General features: G+C 48.5%; 1 protein-coding gene across 1 annotated transcript in view; it reads left to right on the top strand.

The window, feature by feature from the left end:
• CASR (calcium sensing receptor) overlaps positions 1-19,761 on the top strand; it is a gene marked incomplete at both ends in the record, with an annotated part of 40,997 nt that extends 21,236 nt beyond the window's left edge. Inside the window, 3 exons of the mRNA XM_082337186.1 lie at positions 11,218-11,448; positions 15,338-15,461; positions 18,311-19,761. Of these exons, the coding sequence (XP_082193312.1) occupies positions 11,218-11,448; positions 15,338-15,461; positions 18,311-19,761 (1,806 nt within the window). The remainder of the gene's footprint in view (positions 1-11,217; positions 11,449-15,337; positions 15,462-18,310) is intronic.
• Positions 19,762-20,172: the final 411 nt, after the last annotated feature.

Here is a 20,172-nt window from a genome sequence, read left to right as displayed (position 1 = left end):
GGCATGAAGTTGCCAGTAACGCTTTGCAGGATGCGGTACCCTTCCTGTGCCTGCGGCTGGAATTCGTTACGCCTTCATGCATAAGTCTGAATTTCACTGCCTTAAACACGGATGTGAGAGCACTATCGGGGGGAATGCTTTGTCTTGATTATTATTTACCGTTACGTTAATCCATGCATTTTCTGCAAATTTTCCCAGCGGCGCTGTTGTTATTTGCTGCCAGCGTATTGATGAACATATTGGGTAACCCTGAGTTGTTTACTGAGGCTGGAGGAATTCCCCATGAACTAATCACCTGTCTCTATTGATACCTGTTTTTACAAATCTTTCGGGCAATTCTTGATCCATGAATATAGATATTTCACTTCTAAAGGGGTATGTTTGCCAACCAAACTTGGATTTAGCAAGATCTGTATTCCTCAAAGCCTTACTGCCTGGCAGCAATTATGTTTCTGTCCTATAATTTTGTATTAATTGATCCTTGACCCCAAACTCTTGTTTTCGCATTGTTTTTCCTGGGATTGGTGTCAGGCTAACCAGCCTTCCGTTCCAGAGGACGTCCCTCTGCCTTTTACGATACCGTCTTTGCTTGGCCGCTGTTGCAGCCCTTCGGAGGCTGACCCTGGGGTGGCCCACGGAGCAGAAATGCAAGCCTCCGTAAGAGGGGTTCACTCTGACGCATGCCCTGCACGGGCTGGCACGTAGGGAAACTTCAGGCACGCCGTTGGGAGTGCGTTACACGTGCATGTGTACCAAAAAGGTGGATTGGGATTGCTGTGGAATAATATTAGGTGGCATATTGACTTTGTCATTCAAAGCCAGTGGCGTTTTTATGCATACATCATAAACCTACTGTATTAGCGCTCTTTTTATTGCTTGTGGAGTGCTGTGATGAACTGTCTGGTTCTGTCAGCCTTTTAGATCCAATTTAAATTGCTCAGGCTGTTCTCTAATCTCTTTTTAAGGACCTTCTACCTCCATTACTGTCACATTATGGCTGCAAAACAAGTGCCCTTGGGATAAGAATGTCCAGGGTTTTTTTCCGACAGCAAGGGCAATAACAGATCATTCATTTAGCTTTCCTGCTTCTCCTTAGCTGTCTCTTTAGCTTCCCGTCCTCTTTAGCTGTCTCTTACAGCCTTATGTCATGAGGGTCTGGCATACATGACACCTTTCAATTTTAATATGTTCAAGAAATTTCTTAATATGTTGCCTGGTGATTTTTTTCCTCTTTGTTCTCCAGGTTTTTTATGTTCTACTTTCCGTTAATATAATACTTGTGTTTTGTAGCCTTATTTGAATGGTCTGTGTCGGATGAGTGCTTTTAGAGCACACCATAATAAGTACTGCTGTTTGAGCTTTATTTGTATGATGAGGATAGCAACATATCATTACCCCTTAATGAATGAGCTCTGATTTTAATGAACACAGCCAAAAATTCTGAACTGATAAGGGGTTTGTCATGCATGCAGATCAGGTACTGTCATTCGGCCCTTTCCTCTAGCTTATCACGGATTTTCTCCATTCTGTTGGGTAGAGAGACCTCCGACATCGCTGGCCTATGCTTGGACATCACTGGGGCAGAGACTAGTCAGAAGCCTGCTTGATTTTGTATATCCTTGTATGCCATGGCTAGGGATTCTCCACAGACATTATTTTTCATTTTGCTACCGTGATTTTTGTCCTGATTACTAGGAACTGCATTGATGCTCGCAGGATTTGTAAGGAGGGGAGAGATGCTGTCATTCCAACCATTTTTCTCCAGAAGTAGTCAGTAGATCAGACTAAGCCTCTTTGGGATGGCACTGAGCTGGGACCGAGGCCACTCCAGATGCCTTAACTCCCAAAGTTACTTGTAGGAAGGATTCTTTCGAACTCTAGGGAACTAATAGCATGCTTTGGGCCATACAAATATATTGGGGTACCATCATACAGCTGGATCTTAATTTAAAACAGAAAAAGGAGAAAATGTTAGAGGAAAAAACTCTTTTGTCATCTCTCTCCTCCCCTGGAGTTAGTCAAACTCACTAATTGCAGTTAATTGAAACAACACTGTCCAAACAAGCCTTTTTGACAGACTCAAAATTAAGTGTATCCCCTTCTTCCCATTAAAAAAGTAATTACAATTAAAAATGGAACTGTGACTTGAAGGTCACGTTTTTAAGTTTGACTTTAAGAAACATGTTTGCACTGAATTTCAGTTGACTGGATTTCACATGATGTTTTCCTGTGTAAATCTTTGGTTTCAGAAAATCCTATAGTTGAGATGTGTGCAGAGGGTGTGCCCGCTCTGCTTATTTCCTCGTGTATCATGAGGATCCAGTCAGGGCCAAGCCCGCGAAAACTTTCGTGTTAGATCTTCCAGTCGTGTCACACTTAGCAAAATCATTATCCTTTATCATAGCATGCTTAAGCGATGCGCTGTTAGCCATCGGCTTTGCATGAAGCGGTACGAGCTCAGGACTTGCATTCTATAGACAAGGGCACTGAGAACAGCAGGCGTGCACATGGCCAGCGTGAGTTTTGGAGGGCCTTCAGGAACAAAATATCCTGGTCCCATCCTTACTGTGTCCTGCGACCTCCGAACTGATGGTTAAATCAGCCTGGAAAACCAGCCGTGCGATGCCAGAATACTGTAAGATCATTTCTCGATTCCTTTGGGAACCTCAGTGGCTCAGCAGACGGGTCTTTCTGAAGCATTTTAGACCCGGTTTTGTAATGGCATTCAGACATCTGCAAACACCAGTAAATACCTAATGGGGTTTTCTGAACTACCTCGGTTAGACCTGACCTGTGCAGCCTCTGTTGTGACAGCCACTAGGCTTGCGGTTTGGAGTCCTTTCTGGACATCCTTGTAAACATAGTACTGCAGTACATCTGACCCTAAATCAGATTAGTCCCGTTTTATATCAAGTCCCATTTTGAAATGCGTGCCTTTGACATTTTTGGTTTAAGTGACTTGCTCCTGCTGTCATAGCAGCTATTAGTTCGTTACTTCTGGCACCTTTCACTGTCAAGAAAGTGTCAAAGCTGCTGCAGTTTTGAATCAGCAAAGCAGTGTCCCTTGGTTGCCGGCCAGAAAACCACGTAAGCTAACCCATCAAGCCCAGTTACAGGCAGTCCAGCTGGTCATTGCTGTAGGAAACTCTAGGCTTCATCGGTTCCCAAGCAGACCGAGCGCTCACGGCACGGCGTGAGACAAAGGAAGCACCGAGCTCCTTCCACTGCGCAGCGCGTGAGGTGTTGCCAACGCAGTCCGTCCGAGTGCCTCCCTCTCCCAATTTCTGCAGGTTTCTATTGCAGGGCCTGCTTCTCTCTCACAAAGGAAAACCCAAAGGTATGCGTGGCTGCCCATGTCAGCACCGCTGCTGCCCCTCCTCGAGCAGAGGGCACTGGTCAGTGGAAGCGGAGGAGAGATCCATCTCTCAGCTGCCCGGGGAGCTCATATCCATGATGGAAGCAGAACCAAACCAATTATCAGTTAAAATGTGCCAATCGGCACTTCTTGTCATAGAATCATAGAATCGTTAAGGTCGGAAAAGACCCTTAAGATCATCGAGTCCAACCGTTAACCTGTCACTGCCAAGTCCGCCACTAAACCATGTCCTCGAGCACCACGTCTGCCCTTCTTTTAAATCCCCCCAGGGATGGGGACTCAGCCCCTTCCCTGGGCAGCCTGGGCCAGGGCCTGACAGCCCTTTCGGGGAAGAAGTTTTTCCTAATACCCAACCCAAACCTGCCCTGGCGCAGCTTGAGGCCGTTTCCTCTCGTCCCATCACTTGTTCCTGGGGAGAAGAGGCCGACCCCCACGTCATGGCAGCTTGATGTCCTGTACTTCTCTGGAGACCTGAATAAAGTCAGTCGGCTTTGCAGGGGTCTCTGCTTCTGTGAGAATAGGGCACCTCTTTCCCACAAATCACTACATGTGTCATAAACAGTTAAATAATCCTGCACTTCCATTTCTCTTCAAACGGATGCCAGACTGGCTGTCTGAGAGCTATCATCACCACCTCTGGACCTCTCTAATCTTCCTTTAATTTTATTCTTCTTTTCTGATCAAGTGACTAGAACTAACTGCATTTTCCAGGGGAAATTGTACATATTGGCACCATATTTTCAGTGTCATTTTCTTTCTTACTTTCACATCCTAATATTTTGTTTGCTCTTTCAACTGTATAACGCACAGTGTTTTTACTGAGCTGCCTACAATAATGAACGGGTCTTTGTCTTAGTGGTAAGTTAATTTAGTTTCCAATAAAGATTATGAATAGATTAAATTATTACTTCTAACACATGGCACATTGTATTTGCCATACACATTTAGCCTTCAGTCACGCTGTCCATTGACCTACCTAGCTTTACGAGCATGTCATTCAGTTCTTATCAAAGTGTAACAACTTGGAATGTTTTTGAGTTATTCTCAGCCTTTTGTACAGCTATTCTTGAGTCTTGAACTGAACTCTTTCTTCCACCCTGCTCTTCAAGTCACTGGCAGATCGAGCCTTTCACCAGAGCTGGGATGTCCACCCCATCTCGTCCGCATTCCTTTGCAGTATTGTCAGTGAATCACTGGCTATCAACGTTCTCTCTCTTCAGCTCTTTGAGACCAGCCCTTCTTCCAGAGTTTATCTCCCTTTCTTCATCTGCACTGCTACCAACCTGACAGTTTCAATCCTGGAGTACAGCCAGCCTTGTGCCGTAGGTGACGACTAGTCTTGGTTATTTTAGCATGACGTGCCCAGTATCCCAACTACAGACCAGGCACTCCTTGTTCATGGGGCTGGACACGTGTGACAGAAAGGCATCCCATTTTTTGGTGAGGTGTTTACAGTGAGAATCCCAGCTCTGTTCCTGGGTCCCTTTCAACTTCACCTGGGTCACCCGTAGTGATAAACAGTATTAACAGTCACTTCTTCAGAGCAGAAAACCAATGGGAACCAGGCGCCGTAGGTGGAATGACACGGGTGGTGCACGGTAACGGATCACATCCTCCACTGGCTGTAGAAATCCATTCTCTTCTGAATGGCCTTCGGAAAAAGGCGGGATTAACAGCGTTGGCATATCCTGGCATCTTGGTTTTAAAAAAAATATCAGACATAGATAGGTGGAAACGAAAGGAAGAAAGAAAAAAACCATTGCTTCAGGGAACATTTTTTTTAAGTATTTTACAAGTGGCTCTTTCAGAACTGGCACGGGCATATTTCCTCCTGATACTCCAGCACTGGCAGAAACCAAATCCTGTGTGCCATGACCCCTGGGCTAATGTGATAGCTGAGCTCTCAAGTCCTTACGCCTGTTACAGCACTATGAAAGTATCTTCTCCGAGTGCTCGGTTAGGAATCCAAAACAGGAGGGGAGAATGGGCCCTCAGCAATTCAGAACGAAAGGGAGGACTTGCCATCTTCAGTACAGTCACCAGCTTTTCATCTTCACATTGAGCCATGAAGTGGAATTGTTCACTGCTCTCAGGATGGGCACCCTACCAAAGCAAAGAGAAAAACATTTGGGCCCCATTGGTCCAAAACTGTTTTACAGGCCTGGATCCAGCTAGGTAGACAGAAATTAAAACTCAGTTTTAATGGGAGAATGTATGATGTTAACTGTCAAGACAGGATTCCTTGCAACTGCGTGTTAGGAGGGGGAATCGTTTGTCTTGTATGGGGACAGACACTGTAACGTGCCCGGTTCACTTCACTTGCCGGACCATTTGACCTAGTGAGGAAACACGTTAGAAAGACACTGCAGAAGGAAGCCAAGGATGTTAAACCCTTGCTGGTATATGGAGACTAGTTAAGGACCTGTCACGGTTGAGACAGAGTCAACGACAACCCATAGTAAATCCGGATACTGACGTTTATTTAAGAACTAAGAAGACTAGAGCTTTTAACCTGCTTAGTACCTTGCTCACTTGCCCCACTTTTGTTTAGCCTGGCTGCTATCAAAATGTGCGGCCAGTACATACTGCTTGCAGCTAGCAGGGTACGAAAGGTCCGTTTGGGACATTCACGCGTACACACAATTATCTGCGCCCTGACGGCACTTACAATGTAAGTGGGGTTTTTTGCCTACCACCGGCCCTAATACTAGTGACACTAAGTAAGTGTCTACTCCAGATCTAGAAAAGGTGAAGAAAGGCTAAGGAAGTTGGCAAGGCAAAGCAAAGGTATTAAGTGGTGTTTATTAAAAGTGAGGCAGCATCCTTCAAATAGCTGAGTTATTTATTTCCAGTGAGTAAAATTGAAAGGACCATAAACTCTGGCAGGTTAAATGTAAAAATAAAACAAGGCAGGCCAAAAAACAGAATGAGGAACAGGCTGTAAATGGGGTAAAAGCTCATAAATCCTTTTTTAACACTTCAGCAGTAGGAATGTCTGTTGAGCCATAGATTATCACTGCAAAAGACAAGGTAAGGCCACGGCAGAAGAAAAGTGTGCTCTTTAAGGACAAACTTGAGAAGGTTCCTGAGTTTCTTTATTTATTTATAGGGGACTTGTAGAGGATCTGTCTGGGATTGAAGCAACTGTAGAAGAAGCTACGGGACACAAGAGCAAAACAAACTTTAATACTTTGGTGAGAGCGAGTGATGTTCACCCAAGAGCTCTGCCAGAGCTCAGAGGTGAAGTAGCTGCAGTGCTGGCTACGGCGACCAACCCCTCGCTTAAAGCAGTCTTGGGCCCTGAGGCCTAGAAAGTTGACAGATGTGACATCAATTTTTTAAAAAGGTTCTGGAGGAGATCCAAGGAACTAGCAAAGCCTGACTGAGCCCATTATTAGAAACTGTAGTAAAAAAAAAAAAAAAAGGAAAAATAGAAGATACTAAGGAGGAGTCGCCGTGACTTTTGTAAAGAGAAGCCCTACCTCACAAACCTCCTGAAGTTCTTTGAAGGCATCAGGACGTATGTAGATAAGGGAGATCCTCTTCACAGGGTATGCTCAGGCTTCTAAACGGCTTTTGGTAGTCTGTCACCAAATTCAGTCCTTGCATGGGTAAAGAGTTTGTTGAAAGACAGTCAGCAGAGGATATAAATAAATGGTCAGTTCTGACTAATCACAAATGAGGTCTTCAAGCTTGAGCAGGTCCTTGGATGGCTCTATCTGAGTCGCAGTCAAAGAAGCAAATGCACTGTTAGGAATGGTCACACTGGAAAAGGGACAGAGAGGAAAACAGAGTGCCCTCGGGCCACTGTATCAGCCCTTGGTGCATCTCGCTTCAGTATCACGTGCCGGTCTCAGAATGGATGAAGCAGACTGGGAAAGTCTGGAGAAGGGTCAATGAAACAGCTTCTGTACAAGAAGCAGCAAAGTCGGATAGGGCTCATCAGCCTGGGAAAGAGGTGGCTGGAGAGATCTGACAAAGGTTTGTGAAATCCTGAGGGGCGTGGAAAAGGTGACTAGCAAATGACGGTTCTCTGCCTCTTCCAACACAAGCGCAAAGGGCAGCAAGAGAGATTAGCAGCTGCTCTGTTCTGACAGGCTAGAAGAGGTGCTTTTCTCATAAAACGTAGATCTCCTTGCTGTAGGAGGCTGTGGATGTGAAAAGTCTGCACGGGTGCAGAACACAAACGTGCAACATCATGGAAGAAAAATCCACTTATCAAGTGGATCGTTATCAAGTACCAAGACCTTTGGCCCAGGAAGTCACCGAGCTGCAAAACGTGTGAGAGTATTCTGGGGAAGCATCACGTCCCCTTCTGCTCCTCTGTAGGCATCTTCTGTTGGCCACAGGCACAAAGAGGTCCTGGGGAGATGGGCTGCTGCTCTGACCTAATACAACTGTATTTATGTCATGGTTTTCTGGTCCTCCCATAAGAGTGGAAACCACATGATCCAGAGCATCTAGCCTGGATAAAGCATGGGATGCTACGTGGCTGGGAATGGCCTTACCAGGAATAACAGGAGGGTGAACTAGAGGGCAGCTTGCAAGTCCTTTCTGATAGCAGGTGGAGCCTGTGACAGGGGGGGGGGGGGGGGGGAAGAAGGAAAAATTACAGACAGAACTATCTGACGACAGCAGCTTGCACAGTGCTCTCCCCGCAGGCTTCCACCAGCTGCTGGCGGTGTATTCAAGCCACGAGGCCAACACTTCTTCCATAAACGCTTGGTTCCAGGACATGAGACACGCACCCCTGACATGTGCTCTTGCCCTCGCTGCAGCAGGGTCTTTTAAGTCCCTGTGGATTGAGTCCTGGGTATTTATGTTTCTATCTTTAGTTACAAAACACAGTGACACATTTTTAAGTGTAAAGCCTTTAGCTAATCATTGATAGACTGGTGCCTATAAAAGAGTGCTGTAGTTATTCAGAGTCTACAGCTTCCTCTTTCAAAGTTTAGTGCTTACATATTTCTTGGCTGTTTAAACTGCACCCTGTAGGGAGCAGAACTTGTGTGATATACAGATATCATCCTGGGATTTTCTTACATCTAAAATGGGAACGTGTCCTCGCAGTTGTTCAGTTACCATTTCACAAGCTGCCCCTCAGAAATTTAGACGTGAAGGCAAACTTTGGTACTTGCTGGAAAGAGAAAACAGGTTTTGTTACTCCTGTTACTCCTGTTGCCCCTCCGTTTGGGATTTTAAATAGGTCCTCCCTGCATGAACTGATACACCTGGGCTCTCCTGCTCCCCAGCGTAGCTGAAGCTGCTGTTCCATGCCTGGGGAAAGACAACATTAAGTGCAGATCAGTGTTTTTATATGAATATATACCCTCCAGATAGAGATATCAGCTCATGCGTGAAATGGTTTATAACCTGGATCCTCAGGTGTGGTGCGTGTGTGACCAAGGGAAACGTGCTGCTAAACTAATCCTACAAAAACCCACCGGTAGCCAGGGGTATGTATTACTTTCTAAGAAGCCTAATGTCAGGAGGTAAGGAAAAGGAATAGACTACTTGAGATGAATGTTATGAAATTAAACAAAAAAAAATTGCATCCAGGGAATCCAGAAGTTTCTCCACCGCTCATCTCGCTGGCCGTAAGGCCAGCCAGCCTCCTGCCGCTGTGGCTGGCCAGGAGGGGCAGGACTTGAACTGATGAATCTTCAGTATGGCTCTTGCAAGATTGTCTCCTGATGTGTGTAGTAACTGTGACCAAAAGAAGCGCCAGGTCTGCACCTCCTGCCGATACAGATGAAAGTCAGCCCAGCAGCGATACCCCGTCAGGATATCCTAGTGCCGTTCAGCAGAGTGCCGCAGCGCTGCACGAGAGCGCGGTACGGAGTTGGAGGGAGGAGAAACACGGCGTTCAGCTCAACGTAACGACTCAAATCTGATCCGGACGTCAAAGTTGCAGGTGTCACCCTCTGGTGGGTGCTAGAGCCTGCAGAGGAACGTGGGGTCCCTGCTGACGGACAGGGTTCCTGCTAACGCGTCCAAGATTGCAGCCCCGCTGCAGACGAGGCCAAAGTGAGTTGATGCAGTACAGACGTCACCGTGGATCTGCAGACCCTGCGTCACCCGTTCTGACCTCAGAGCTGCTTCTGCTCTGTTCTCCCTGTTCCCTGATGGAGCTGGGCAAGTAGCATCGTCCTGGTGCCCCTCAGGACGAGGGGGCGGAGAGGGGAGCGGTCTCCTCTTTTCTTCCCTACAGCTGGCAATGCCCTGGCTCTCCACAGCGAAGTGCCGGAGCAGAGCACCTTCTGTTGCCACGTCCATCCGAGGGTGAGGTCTTCCAGGGACAGGTCCTGGCCCTTCAGTGAGATCATTGCAGCTGCACACCTTACGGAGGAGCTGGTCTGTAGAGGAGGGCCAGCGGAGATGAGAGACAGAGAAAAATCCTGCCTCCGCCATCCCACCCATTATTCAAAGGCTGAATGCTGTGGCAATATTTTTACGTACTTCCATCAACATCACACAAAGCTGAAAAGGCATTGCCGGCCTCCTCCTGCATAGTACTGCTATGGTTTTTCCAGGCTCTCTCAGGCTGGCATTGATACAGGCAGTGAGAGGAGGATATCTCTGTAGCTCTGGGGATTTTTAGCCTGAGATGGGAGGGTCCTGAGACAATTTAGCAAAACTGACAGGAATTCATGAAGTGATTCTGTTCCCCTGTCCCTGTGTTTCCAGGTGAAATGGCTTCATCAAAACAATATTGTCTGTCCTACGTCTATGGGGTGAGGAGGGCTCTGCCTGCCCAGACAAATTGATTTAATTTCATTTTTTCTTACATTTTGCCATCCAGGATTGTATGTTTGGGTGCCTGCAGGTGAGAGAGAGAGAGAACCACAGCAGCAATGAGGCCGCAGTGGTCTAGGGACGGCTGACAGCCCGGTGCCCTCAGGGTCACCTCCGCTTTCTGCAGATGAGCTCTACAGAGAAACTAAGAACATCATTTAATAATGAGGGGGGAAAAAAACCTGATAAGTGCGTAAACCAGCAACTAACTTTTGAAGAAAAATATAATGTGGATGGATTGTACCACAGTTGCCAGTATCGTCTGTCTTTCATGCTGCAGTTTCCTTGGTCTACCTGTCAGGCTATCTAGATCATGAATTTTGCAGCCGGGATTAACTGCTCTCGTCCGCAGCATATGACAGTTTAAGGCATGAGGTGAAAATTACAGGACTCAACACGTGGGGACAGGCAGAACGTGATGACTTGAAACCATGCAACCAGGAGACAGGAGCCAAAAAAAAAGTGGTATGAATGCCCCAGGCCTGCCATGTGGCGAACGAGCTTGATTTGTCGGTTTTCACCAAAGTGCATTGGGCTTGGGGTTTTTCAATCAAAAGTCAAGTTTGAATTGTTTCTCAAGCATTCCTGTTTCTGAGTGATTGATCATTCAGAGACGAGCGATGCCAACTGAGAGCATTTATGCGGAGTGGTTGCAAGAGCAGGGTGAGAGGGATGCGTGGGCGACTGAAACGCTTCGGTGGCTGCTGCCGCTTCTCTGCCCCTGAAGGAGAGCTGTGGGCTTGCAGGGGCGGCTGAAGGGACTGAAGAGGAATGCTCAAAGGCTGATGGGGTAGCGGCTGGTGAGCAAAGTGTTACAGATGGGTGCCGTCCACCCCGAGGGCCACGATACCTTGTGCTGTCTACGAGGTTTGTACAGGCTTTGTGTGTGTGCCTGTGATGTCTATGAGAGAAAGCCTGCTACTACTGTGATTTTTAAGAGATTAAGGACTGTAGTAAAGTGATTATTTCCAGTTTTGTCCCTATGGCAGACGTGTGCTCCGTTAGGGTGACTCGCAGGCATTCACACTCTCTCTCTCTCTCTCTAGGTTCTCAAGCATCTGCGCCACTTAAATTTCACCAATAACATGGGGGAGCAAGTGGATTTTGATGAGTTTGGGGACCTGGTAGGGAATTACTCAATAATCAATTGGCATCTCTCTCCGGAGGATGGCTCAGTCGTCTTTGAGGAGGTTGGGCACTACAACGTTTATGCCAAGAAAGGGGAGAGGCTCTTTATAAATGAAAACAAGATCCTGTGGAGTGGATTCTCTAAGGAGGTAAGTGCATAAATCCTCACAGCAACATCTCCCAAGTTCCCACAGGCTGAAATTTGAACTAACCCTGCGCACTCCTGTGTTATGGCTCCATGTCTCATTAAAAGACCCAGTCATCTTACTGTATACAGGGTCTCTGCCATAGTCTTTTACACCCTCATTACACACTTCTGGAAATAACGGGCAGCTGCTTCTCCCCTCCTATATATTTGATGAGCCTGGGTATTAATCATTTAAATAATGTCTTTTTTCTGGCCCACGTAGATAGCTTGGAATTTTGCACGGCTGTTTCCACAAGGATGAGAAATTCATTACCCAAGTCTGGTTGTTGACTAAGTCAAGTTTTCCTGAGCTCAGCAGTTTCATTGCTGAAAACAGCCATCTCTTCCACTCCCAGTATCTCTGCATCAAGAAGTGTCTCTTCCTACTCCTAGTTAAAGTTGCCCTCCGAGTCCCAGAGCCTTCCACACACCCTTGCCTTGCAAACCAAACAGAAAAAGCCCTGTCAGTCTTCCCAGGTTAACTTGGACATGGTGCTCAAATAGTGGGAGATGCCAGTACCTGCTGCCTTTTTTTTAATCTGCCAGAAGGTGCTTGTGCAGTCTCAAAAGCACATGATGTAACCATTGATTTTAGTCAGGCCTAAGTCCTGCTCCACTTTCTCGCACATGTTAGGTCTTCTCAGCATAACTGTGTCGTCACTAGCAGCCCGGGCTGTGTCTCCCCCGCGTGATGGCAATGCGGTGCAGGGATCTCCAGACGAGGGCCAGCCCGCTCCAGCCTAGCCAGAAACCCTGGCTCCCAGAGGGGATGCTGAGCGGGCACTGGCGTGTGGCCTGGGAGGTGACACAGGGAGCGCTAGCTTAGAAATGTCGCTTCCAGGCCCCACTGCAACGTTTAGACGTGTTAAATCAGCACCTGATTCATGAACAAGGCAATTCACTTCCAGGTGATTATTCACTTTGGCTGACAGATCAGGTAACTGCTTCTGCAGTAGCTACGCTTGCCTAACACACTTACACCGTCAGTTAAGCCTTGCCTTTACTCCATATACCCCAGCTTCACTTACGGTTTAAATCCAGAGCTCTCCGAAGGAGGCATGGGTCAGGCAGAGCACGCTGCAGCAGGAATACTGAGCGCAGGCTTTTCTAAGCCCAGCAGGAGACTCTGAGCCCAAACTACAAGTGGAGTTAAAACCCCCTGATATTCTAACCCCTTCTTCTGATCATTGCAAATGTCACTGACACCTCTTCCAACAGGCGGGATTTTTATTTTTAACTTAAACTGAGTAATTATGTTCTCTTGGTCTAAATTCCTCCAACAGTGCAATATTTATCTTCATTCTCTGTCCTAAACTATTAAAAATGTGACTGGATGTTGCAGAGCGTCACGCCAGGGCACGTAAATTGTGTGCCAGTGGAGGGGTGTGTAACCTCTATGTCTGTTGCAGCTTTTTTCCCAGTTTATAGCGTTTGTATTTCTTCCAGATACAAGGCTCTGCTCAAAAAGAGTAGCCAGTACTTCACTCATTAAAGACTTCTACGCCTCCATCACCCTTTAAAAAAGATTAAATGTAGTTAAATTTAACACAGGAACTTCAGCGTTGGCCAGACTTGCAAAAGAACAAGTTAAAGAGTAGGTAAGATAGACAGATTCGTTTTGGCAGAACCCAAGGAAATTCCCCACAGAATACTTAAGAAGGCAGCCAAAGCAATCTCGAAAGTACTAGCAATTCGTCTTTGAGAAATGTGGAGGACGGGTGATGTCTCAAAGGATTAGAGGACGGTAATCGTAATACCTGTTTTTAAAAGCAGATATAGAAGAGCCAAGGGAATTACACACAATTGAGCTTCAGTAACCTAAAAGACTTGATAAAAAAAAACTATTAAACAGTTCATAAACACTTAGAGGATAATAAACTGATAAGAAAAAGCCAATGTGGATTTGTCAAGATGAAATCATGCCGAACCAATTTAATGTTCCTCCTTGGAAGCTCAATCAGTTTAGTAGATCACGGGGAAGCAGTGCATGACTACAGTCGGGCCTTTGATTCAGCCCTGTTCAAAATCATCAGTGCCAGCCTAGGGAAAGGCAGCCTAGACTGATGAAGTCCTCTTGGTGGATGCACAACCTGCTGAAAGACGGTCCCAAGGAAGAGGTATTAACAGTGCCTCTGTCCAATTAATTACGCAGTCCTGATTAACAGCTTAGAAACAGGGTTCCCAAACTGTGCTGCAGCTAAACTTCAGCATGGTGGGCACTGGCGACTGCTCTCAGCTGCAGGCGAATACTGGCGTTACAAAATGGGCATCAACACAGGAGCTGCCACTACCGAGGGCCTGCTTACCCCGGGGCTGAGGTCGATGCCTGCACATAGGCCATTTCCAAACTGCAGCCCAGACTCGCTGCCTGCGTGCATCCACACGGGAGCTTCTGGGGATCAGCAGGTTAGCAGCCCTTGGGCTTGGCAACAGGAGAAGTGAGGGAGTCAAACGGTTCAGACAGGGTTTAGATCCTACAGCGAGGGATGGGGAAAAAGGAGGTGGAGGTTCATTCCTTTCCACATAGCAGCAAACCTCCAAAAAGGTGAATGGAGGCTTCCAACCAGAGCAGCCCTTAGGTATGTACAGATCGTGGCACTTTGCTGGCAGTGGAAAGTGGGGGTTTAACTCCCCTGAGCTGAGAAAGCCATAGAATCATAGAATCATAGAATTGTCAAGGTTGGAAAAGACCCTTAAGATCATCGAGTCCAACCGTCAACCTATCACTGCCAAGTCCATCTATACCATGTCTTCAAGCACCGTATCTATCCGTTCTTTAAATACCTGCAGGGATGGAGACTGCCCTGGGGCATGTCTACATGCAAGTCCATGTTCTGTGTCAGCTCTCTTTCCTTAATTTAGGTGGGAAAAGGTGATCTCAACCTTGGGTTGTGCTTCCGTGTAAAAAAGGGCCCAAGCTTCCACTTCTTGTGCTGTACTCCCTGTTGTCAGAGTGCATTAAGCACATGGTGAGCGTGCCCCCGCGACCACTCGCTGCCAGGGCACGGCCGTGCCCAGGTGGGCTCACACTCAGCGTAAATGCAGAGCCAGCAGGTGACACAGCTCATCGTTTGCAGCAGCAGAAGTCTGGAAGCCTGAGTAACCTTCCTGATGAAGTTCAGGAACGTCAGCAGTGAGCTGTGGGCTTTACGCGTGGATTTACACCTGGAAGATCTCAGGTGTACTTCGTGTGGAGGTGGCTGGTTTTGGATCTGCATATAGCTGCTGATTTGCACCTTTAGATGCTGAGCGTTCTTAAAACCGGGCCTTCCTCTCTTTCATATGAACACTCCTCTTGCTTAGGTAATTTGCCTTTCATGTTTTGGGGTTGGAGAGGGTCTTCGGGAGAACAGGAGGAAGCGGGCTTCAAGGAACTGTTATAATTCCCATAAATCATTAGCAGTCAATGTGCAATATAAGGGACCGGGGATCAGCAGTCAGAGCCCATCATCTCCAAGGCTGACTCAAATTCCTGCCAGTAGAGATTGGTTGTCTTTTCTTTTAACCACCTAACGACTGTTTTCTGGTACGCGTATCCTGGGTCACATACACAGGTTCGCAGTGCCCACAACACAGTAGAGATGGCAGAGATCTGTTGAGCCTCCCTACCGTCCCTTGATGTGATCCTTCAAGTGAATACCACTGCAGCGGGTTGGGGAAGGACTATTGTAGATGTATCTGTTGTACAAGATGTGCCTGTTCTGTGGAAAGAATAAGTGAGCCTCTGAGGCTTTCCATCCAGCATGCTAATCAAGCAATGACGCCCTTGGGGTAAGGCCAAGGTCCTGCTGTAGGAAGGCTGTACGGGGGGCACTGCCACCATTAACCCTCCTCGGGCTTTTTTCTTGCAGGTGCCTTTCTCCAACTGCAGCAGGGACTGCCTCCCGGGCACCAGGAAGGGCATTATTGAGGGGGAGCCCACCTGCTGCTTCGAGTGCGTGGACTGCCCCGACGGGGAGTACAGCGATGAAACAGGTAATAGCCCCAGAGCTGCTTCGGGGGTTGCAGAGGACCGGGCGAGCCCTCCGGGCATCACCTGCGGTGGTGCTGAAGTCGCTTCCCTGCAGTGCTGAGCTGGAGGCTGCTCTGCCACGAGGCTTCACAGAAAGTCTGGAGGGCCTTCTGAAAAGCTTACAGGAGTTGAGTCCTGTGGTTCTGCTAAGCCGCCTTGTCTCTTCTGCTCTGAGTTAGGAAAATTAAGGCAGAGAACTTGAAAAAGGACTTGCATGTAGGAAGCCTCTCGGGCAGCCACAGGCAAACTCCCTTGCGCTGTAGCAATAGCTTTTGTTCCTCCAAAAGCCTGGAGGAAGGAGACGCTCCCTACCCTAATCCTGAATTCTGTAGTTACCTGTCTGCTTTTCCCCATGTTGTCAGGGGTTTATTTCATGCCTTACAAAGAAATAAAGTCCAGTCCATCCCTGACTTCGCAAGCAGAGAGGAATATTTCCCTTTACAGGGTCACCAACCACAGCTTCTCTTGAGCACTGGCACTGCAAGAAACCAGAATCTCTGAGTCCTATCAAACACCTTTTTTGTCGGTTTCAGTGGGAGCTTGGATCAAGCTGCTCAGGTTCTGTAGTGGAGGGAAAAGGTAACCTCAGTTTTAGAGCTGGTTAAAAAATTCTGAATTTCCAACACCATTAGTGCTCCCTCAGTGTTGGGCGTCCGCGGGGTGATGAAGGCACATAAGTCCTTTCAGAGCAGCAGTCCCCTCCGCACTGCAGAGCGCGCGGGATCTCCTCACATCCCCTCCGGCAGCGCTGGTCCCCGCGCACGCTGCAGACCTTCCCTGAGATGAAAACTTCAGTAAGCTGCTTGCAAGACTGAACAAGTGTACTCCCTCGGGAGACTCTAATTTGCATCCTATCAGACAAGAATGATGATTTTTTTAGCATGAGCATATACAGGACACTTGGGAGCAGCAGTTCTGAATGAAATAGAAGCAGTTCTGGTCATGTGGGTCTTTTGGTGTTTTTCACAGGATTTGGGGAGCTGGCACTGGTGCGCTGGTGAAATTTTCTGGGGCTGAGGGGGCAACTGCCTTCTGACTCCACAGTTCCCTGCTGCAATTTCAGCTGACAGCAGTGCTCTTTATTTCCTCAGCTTGCCAGTTTTATAGGCGTAGAGAGCAGTTTTACAACCAGTCTCATGCAGCCGAGACAGTAACGCTGCTGAAGGAGACAATCTGTCGTGTCCTCTCCCAGCTGCTTGCTGCCAGCCTTTGTCTGGGCGCAGGACTGGTACTCGTGCGACCACAGAGCGAGTTGGATCAGGTCTCTGGTCTTTCTAAAACAAGCTCTTGGCAGGTTGAGTTCCCAGCTGGAACGAGAAGCCGCACGACCGATAGCGCTAACCCCAAGGAGGGGGCAGGAACGAGCGGCCTTGGGGAGGAGGGAGAGCTGGTTTGCTCCCTGCAGTGGCAGCATGGGCTCTAAGTCAGCTCAAGACAACAGCGAAAGCACTTCTTTAGGGTGCAGTGTTAAAAAGCTGCCCCTGCCTCCAGTGGAGGCGGTTGAATTCCCTGCTACGTGAAGCCTTGCCTGCAGTTTGCAATAGGCTTCCAGGTAGAAGGCAGAAGCTGAATGGATGTCGATGAAACGACATGTGGCGATGGGAGCTTCTGACTGAGCTTTTGCATCTAGTGCAAGTTTTTCAGATGAACGGCTTAGGTGAGGCAACCAGTCATTAGGAAAGCAGCATCATATCAGGTCACGGATGCTCCCTCCAACCACCCCTCCGGAACGAGAGAGCTTGAAATCCTCTGCCCTCGTTAGCTGGGCGTTCCTGGCTTTCTCGCTGGCATCACGCTCTGCTCCGGGAGCTATGCTCTGAGGCTCCGTCCGTGCTCAGGTGCAAACCTCAGAGGGAGGTTGCTGCTAAAGGGGTTTTCTGAATGTTTGTTCCCAGCACTCGCTGCAGCCCATTGCTATCCCCCTGGGATCCTGAAGGCTGAGGCGCGTTATGACTTCCAACCCACTGCTCTCAACCCCTTTCCGCTGCCATCAAGGGAGTCGTGACCCTCCCCACTGGAGCGCAAGACCCATTTGGGTCAAAGAGCAGAAGCAGCAGGTCCTTGCCTTTTGATCACGGCAGCCACTGGAGACATACATTGCCATCCCCGTAGGTACCAACTAGTTTCATGTAGAGGAAAGAGATGGAGGCATCAATTTTCCCTTTGCAAGTATCAGCGGGATGCTTTGTTGGGTGTTGGGGGAGTGAGATCGTTCAGACACATCTTCCCCTGATGTTCCAACATGAAATGAGAGCGGGCTGGGAGTCAAGGGCATTGCCTGCCTCCAGGGAAGAGCAATTTAAACCCTTCTAAGACTCGCCTCTGTGGAATATGATATAGGCTCTCAAAGCACTTAAGGAGGCTAGCACGTTTTTAATTTTCTCTGTAATAGAGACAGGCAGGATGTTTCAAATGATGATAAAAGTGTGAGAGGTCTGAAGACCGACAGAAGTAGATGATAAAAATGAAGGAGCAAGAAAGAGAGAGGGACAGAGCCTGTGTAACAGCCGATAGCAATCAAAGTTTGCAAAGTTTTGCCAAGAAGTGGATTCCAAAAACACAAGTGCAGAGGCAGGACATTTTTTAAGCTGGAACTAAGCATGCTTTGTGTTTTGCTGTATAGCCCGTGGGAGGCTGGTTGTTTCAGTGTAAAACTAGACACCAACACATGATTCTGGGCATCTACCGGCACCTGAAGGGAACACCCCATGTATTTAAGGTGAAGGCCGGTGCGTAGCTGCCATGTATGTCATCCCACATTTCAGCCTCTCGTTCTGACAAACCTTCCCTCTCCCTGGCACTTCTTTTTCAGATGCAAGTGCCTGTGACAAGTGCCCTGAGGATTACTGGTCCAATGAGAACCACACATCCTGCATCCCCAAGCAGATAGAGTTTCTGTCCTGGACAGAGCCCTTCGGGATTGCTCTGACTCTCTTTGCTGTGCTAGGAATTTTCCTGACTTCTTTTGTCCTGGGAGTTTTCACCAAATTTCGCAACACACCCATCGTCAAGGCTACAAACCGGGAGCTGTCATACCTCCTCCTCTTTTCCTTGCTCTGCTGCTTCTCCAGCTCGTTGTTCTTCATTGGCGAGCCCCAGAACTGGACTTGCCGTCTGCGGCAGCCAGCTTTCGGCATCAGCTTTGTCCTCTGCATCTCCTGCATCCTGGTGAAAACCAACCGTGTCCTGCTCGTCTTTGAGGCAAAGATCCCCACGAGCCTCCACCGAAAGTGGTGGGGCCTCAACCTCCAGTTCCTCCTGGTCTTCTTGTGCACGTTCGTGCAGATTGTCATCTGTGTGATTTGGCTCTACACAGCCCCGCCATCCAGTTACCGAAACCATGAACTGGAGGATGAGATTATCTTCATCACCTGCCACGAAGGCTCCCTGATGGCCCTTGGCTTCCTCATTGGCTACACCTGCCTTTTGGCGGCCATCTGCTTCTTCTTTGCCTTCAAGTCTCGAAAGCTACCTGAGAACTTTAATGAGGCCAAGTTCATCACCTTCAGCATGCTGATCTTCTTCATTGTCTGGATCTCCTTCATCCCTGCTTACGCCAGCACATACGGCAAGTTCGTCTCTGCTGTGGAGGTGATTGCGATACTGGCTGCCAGCTTTGGGCTCCTGGCCTGCATCTTCTTCAACAAAGTCTACATCATCCTCTTCAAGCCCTCCCGCAACACAATCGAGGAGGTGCGCTGCAGCACAGCTGCCCACGCTTTCAAGGTGGCCGCCAGGGCCACGCTGAGACGCAGCAACGTGTCACGCAAGCGCTCCAACAGCCTGGGGGGCTCCACCGGCTCCACCCCTTCCTCCTCCATCAGCAGCAAGAGCAACCATGAAGACCCTTTTCCTCTACCGGCCTCCGCTGAGCGGCAGCGCCAGCAGCAGCGTGGGTGCAAGCAAAAAGTCAGCTTTGGGAGCGGCACGGTCACCCTGTCGCTGAGCTTCGAGGAGCCGCAGAAGAACGCCATGGCCAACAGGAACGCCAAGCGCAGGAACTCCCTGGAGGCCCAGAACAGCGACGACAGCCTGATGCGGCACCGGGCCCTGCTCCCCCTGCAGAACAGCGAGCCCCTCAGCACTGAGCCCGGCTTCCAGGCAGCTTCCAGCCCAGAGACCAGCTCGCAGGAGTCGGTGGTGGGAGACGCCAAAGAAGAGGTGCCAAGCCCTGAGGCGGAGCCTTCCCTGCCATCGGCTAACTCCCGAAATTTTATAGGCGCTGGAGGTGGCTCTGTCACAGAGAACACGGTACATTCCTAACGACAGAAGATCGTGAAAGGCGCACCAGCCCCCAAGAGGAACTGGCTCACCTCTTGCTTCTGAACGGGAAAGACAACAAAGACTCGCTCCTGTGACACAGCCCCACCACACCTTACTGTTAGCGCCGGCAGGGTAACGCGCGTGCCTCCAGAGGAAGGACTGCGTCTGGGCAGCCTTGGACTGAATTTGTGTTCGCTTTATCGAAACCAGGACATCTCAGAAGGACAAGCGAAGATTGCTTCTGGTGGGGCTTAAGCAGAAGTCCGCATGCCGCCTTGCCTCCGTAAGCTTTTCCTGCCAGACTGCAACTCAGCTGACTATGGGAGGCACTAGGCAATTCCACTATCCTCTGCTTTTACATTTATGTATAATATTCCTCTTTCCCACTATGTATAATATTCCCTCTTTATC

This window comes from Platalea leucorodia (assembly GCF_965183815.1).
Source record: "Platalea leucorodia genome assembly, chromosome: 2".
Lineage (NCBI taxonomy): Eukaryota > Metazoa > Chordata > Aves > Pelecaniformes > Threskiornithidae > Platalea > Platalea leucorodia.
The sequence above is the reverse complement of the archived record's forward strand: the minus strand, read 5'-3'. Positions and strand labels throughout refer to the sequence as shown.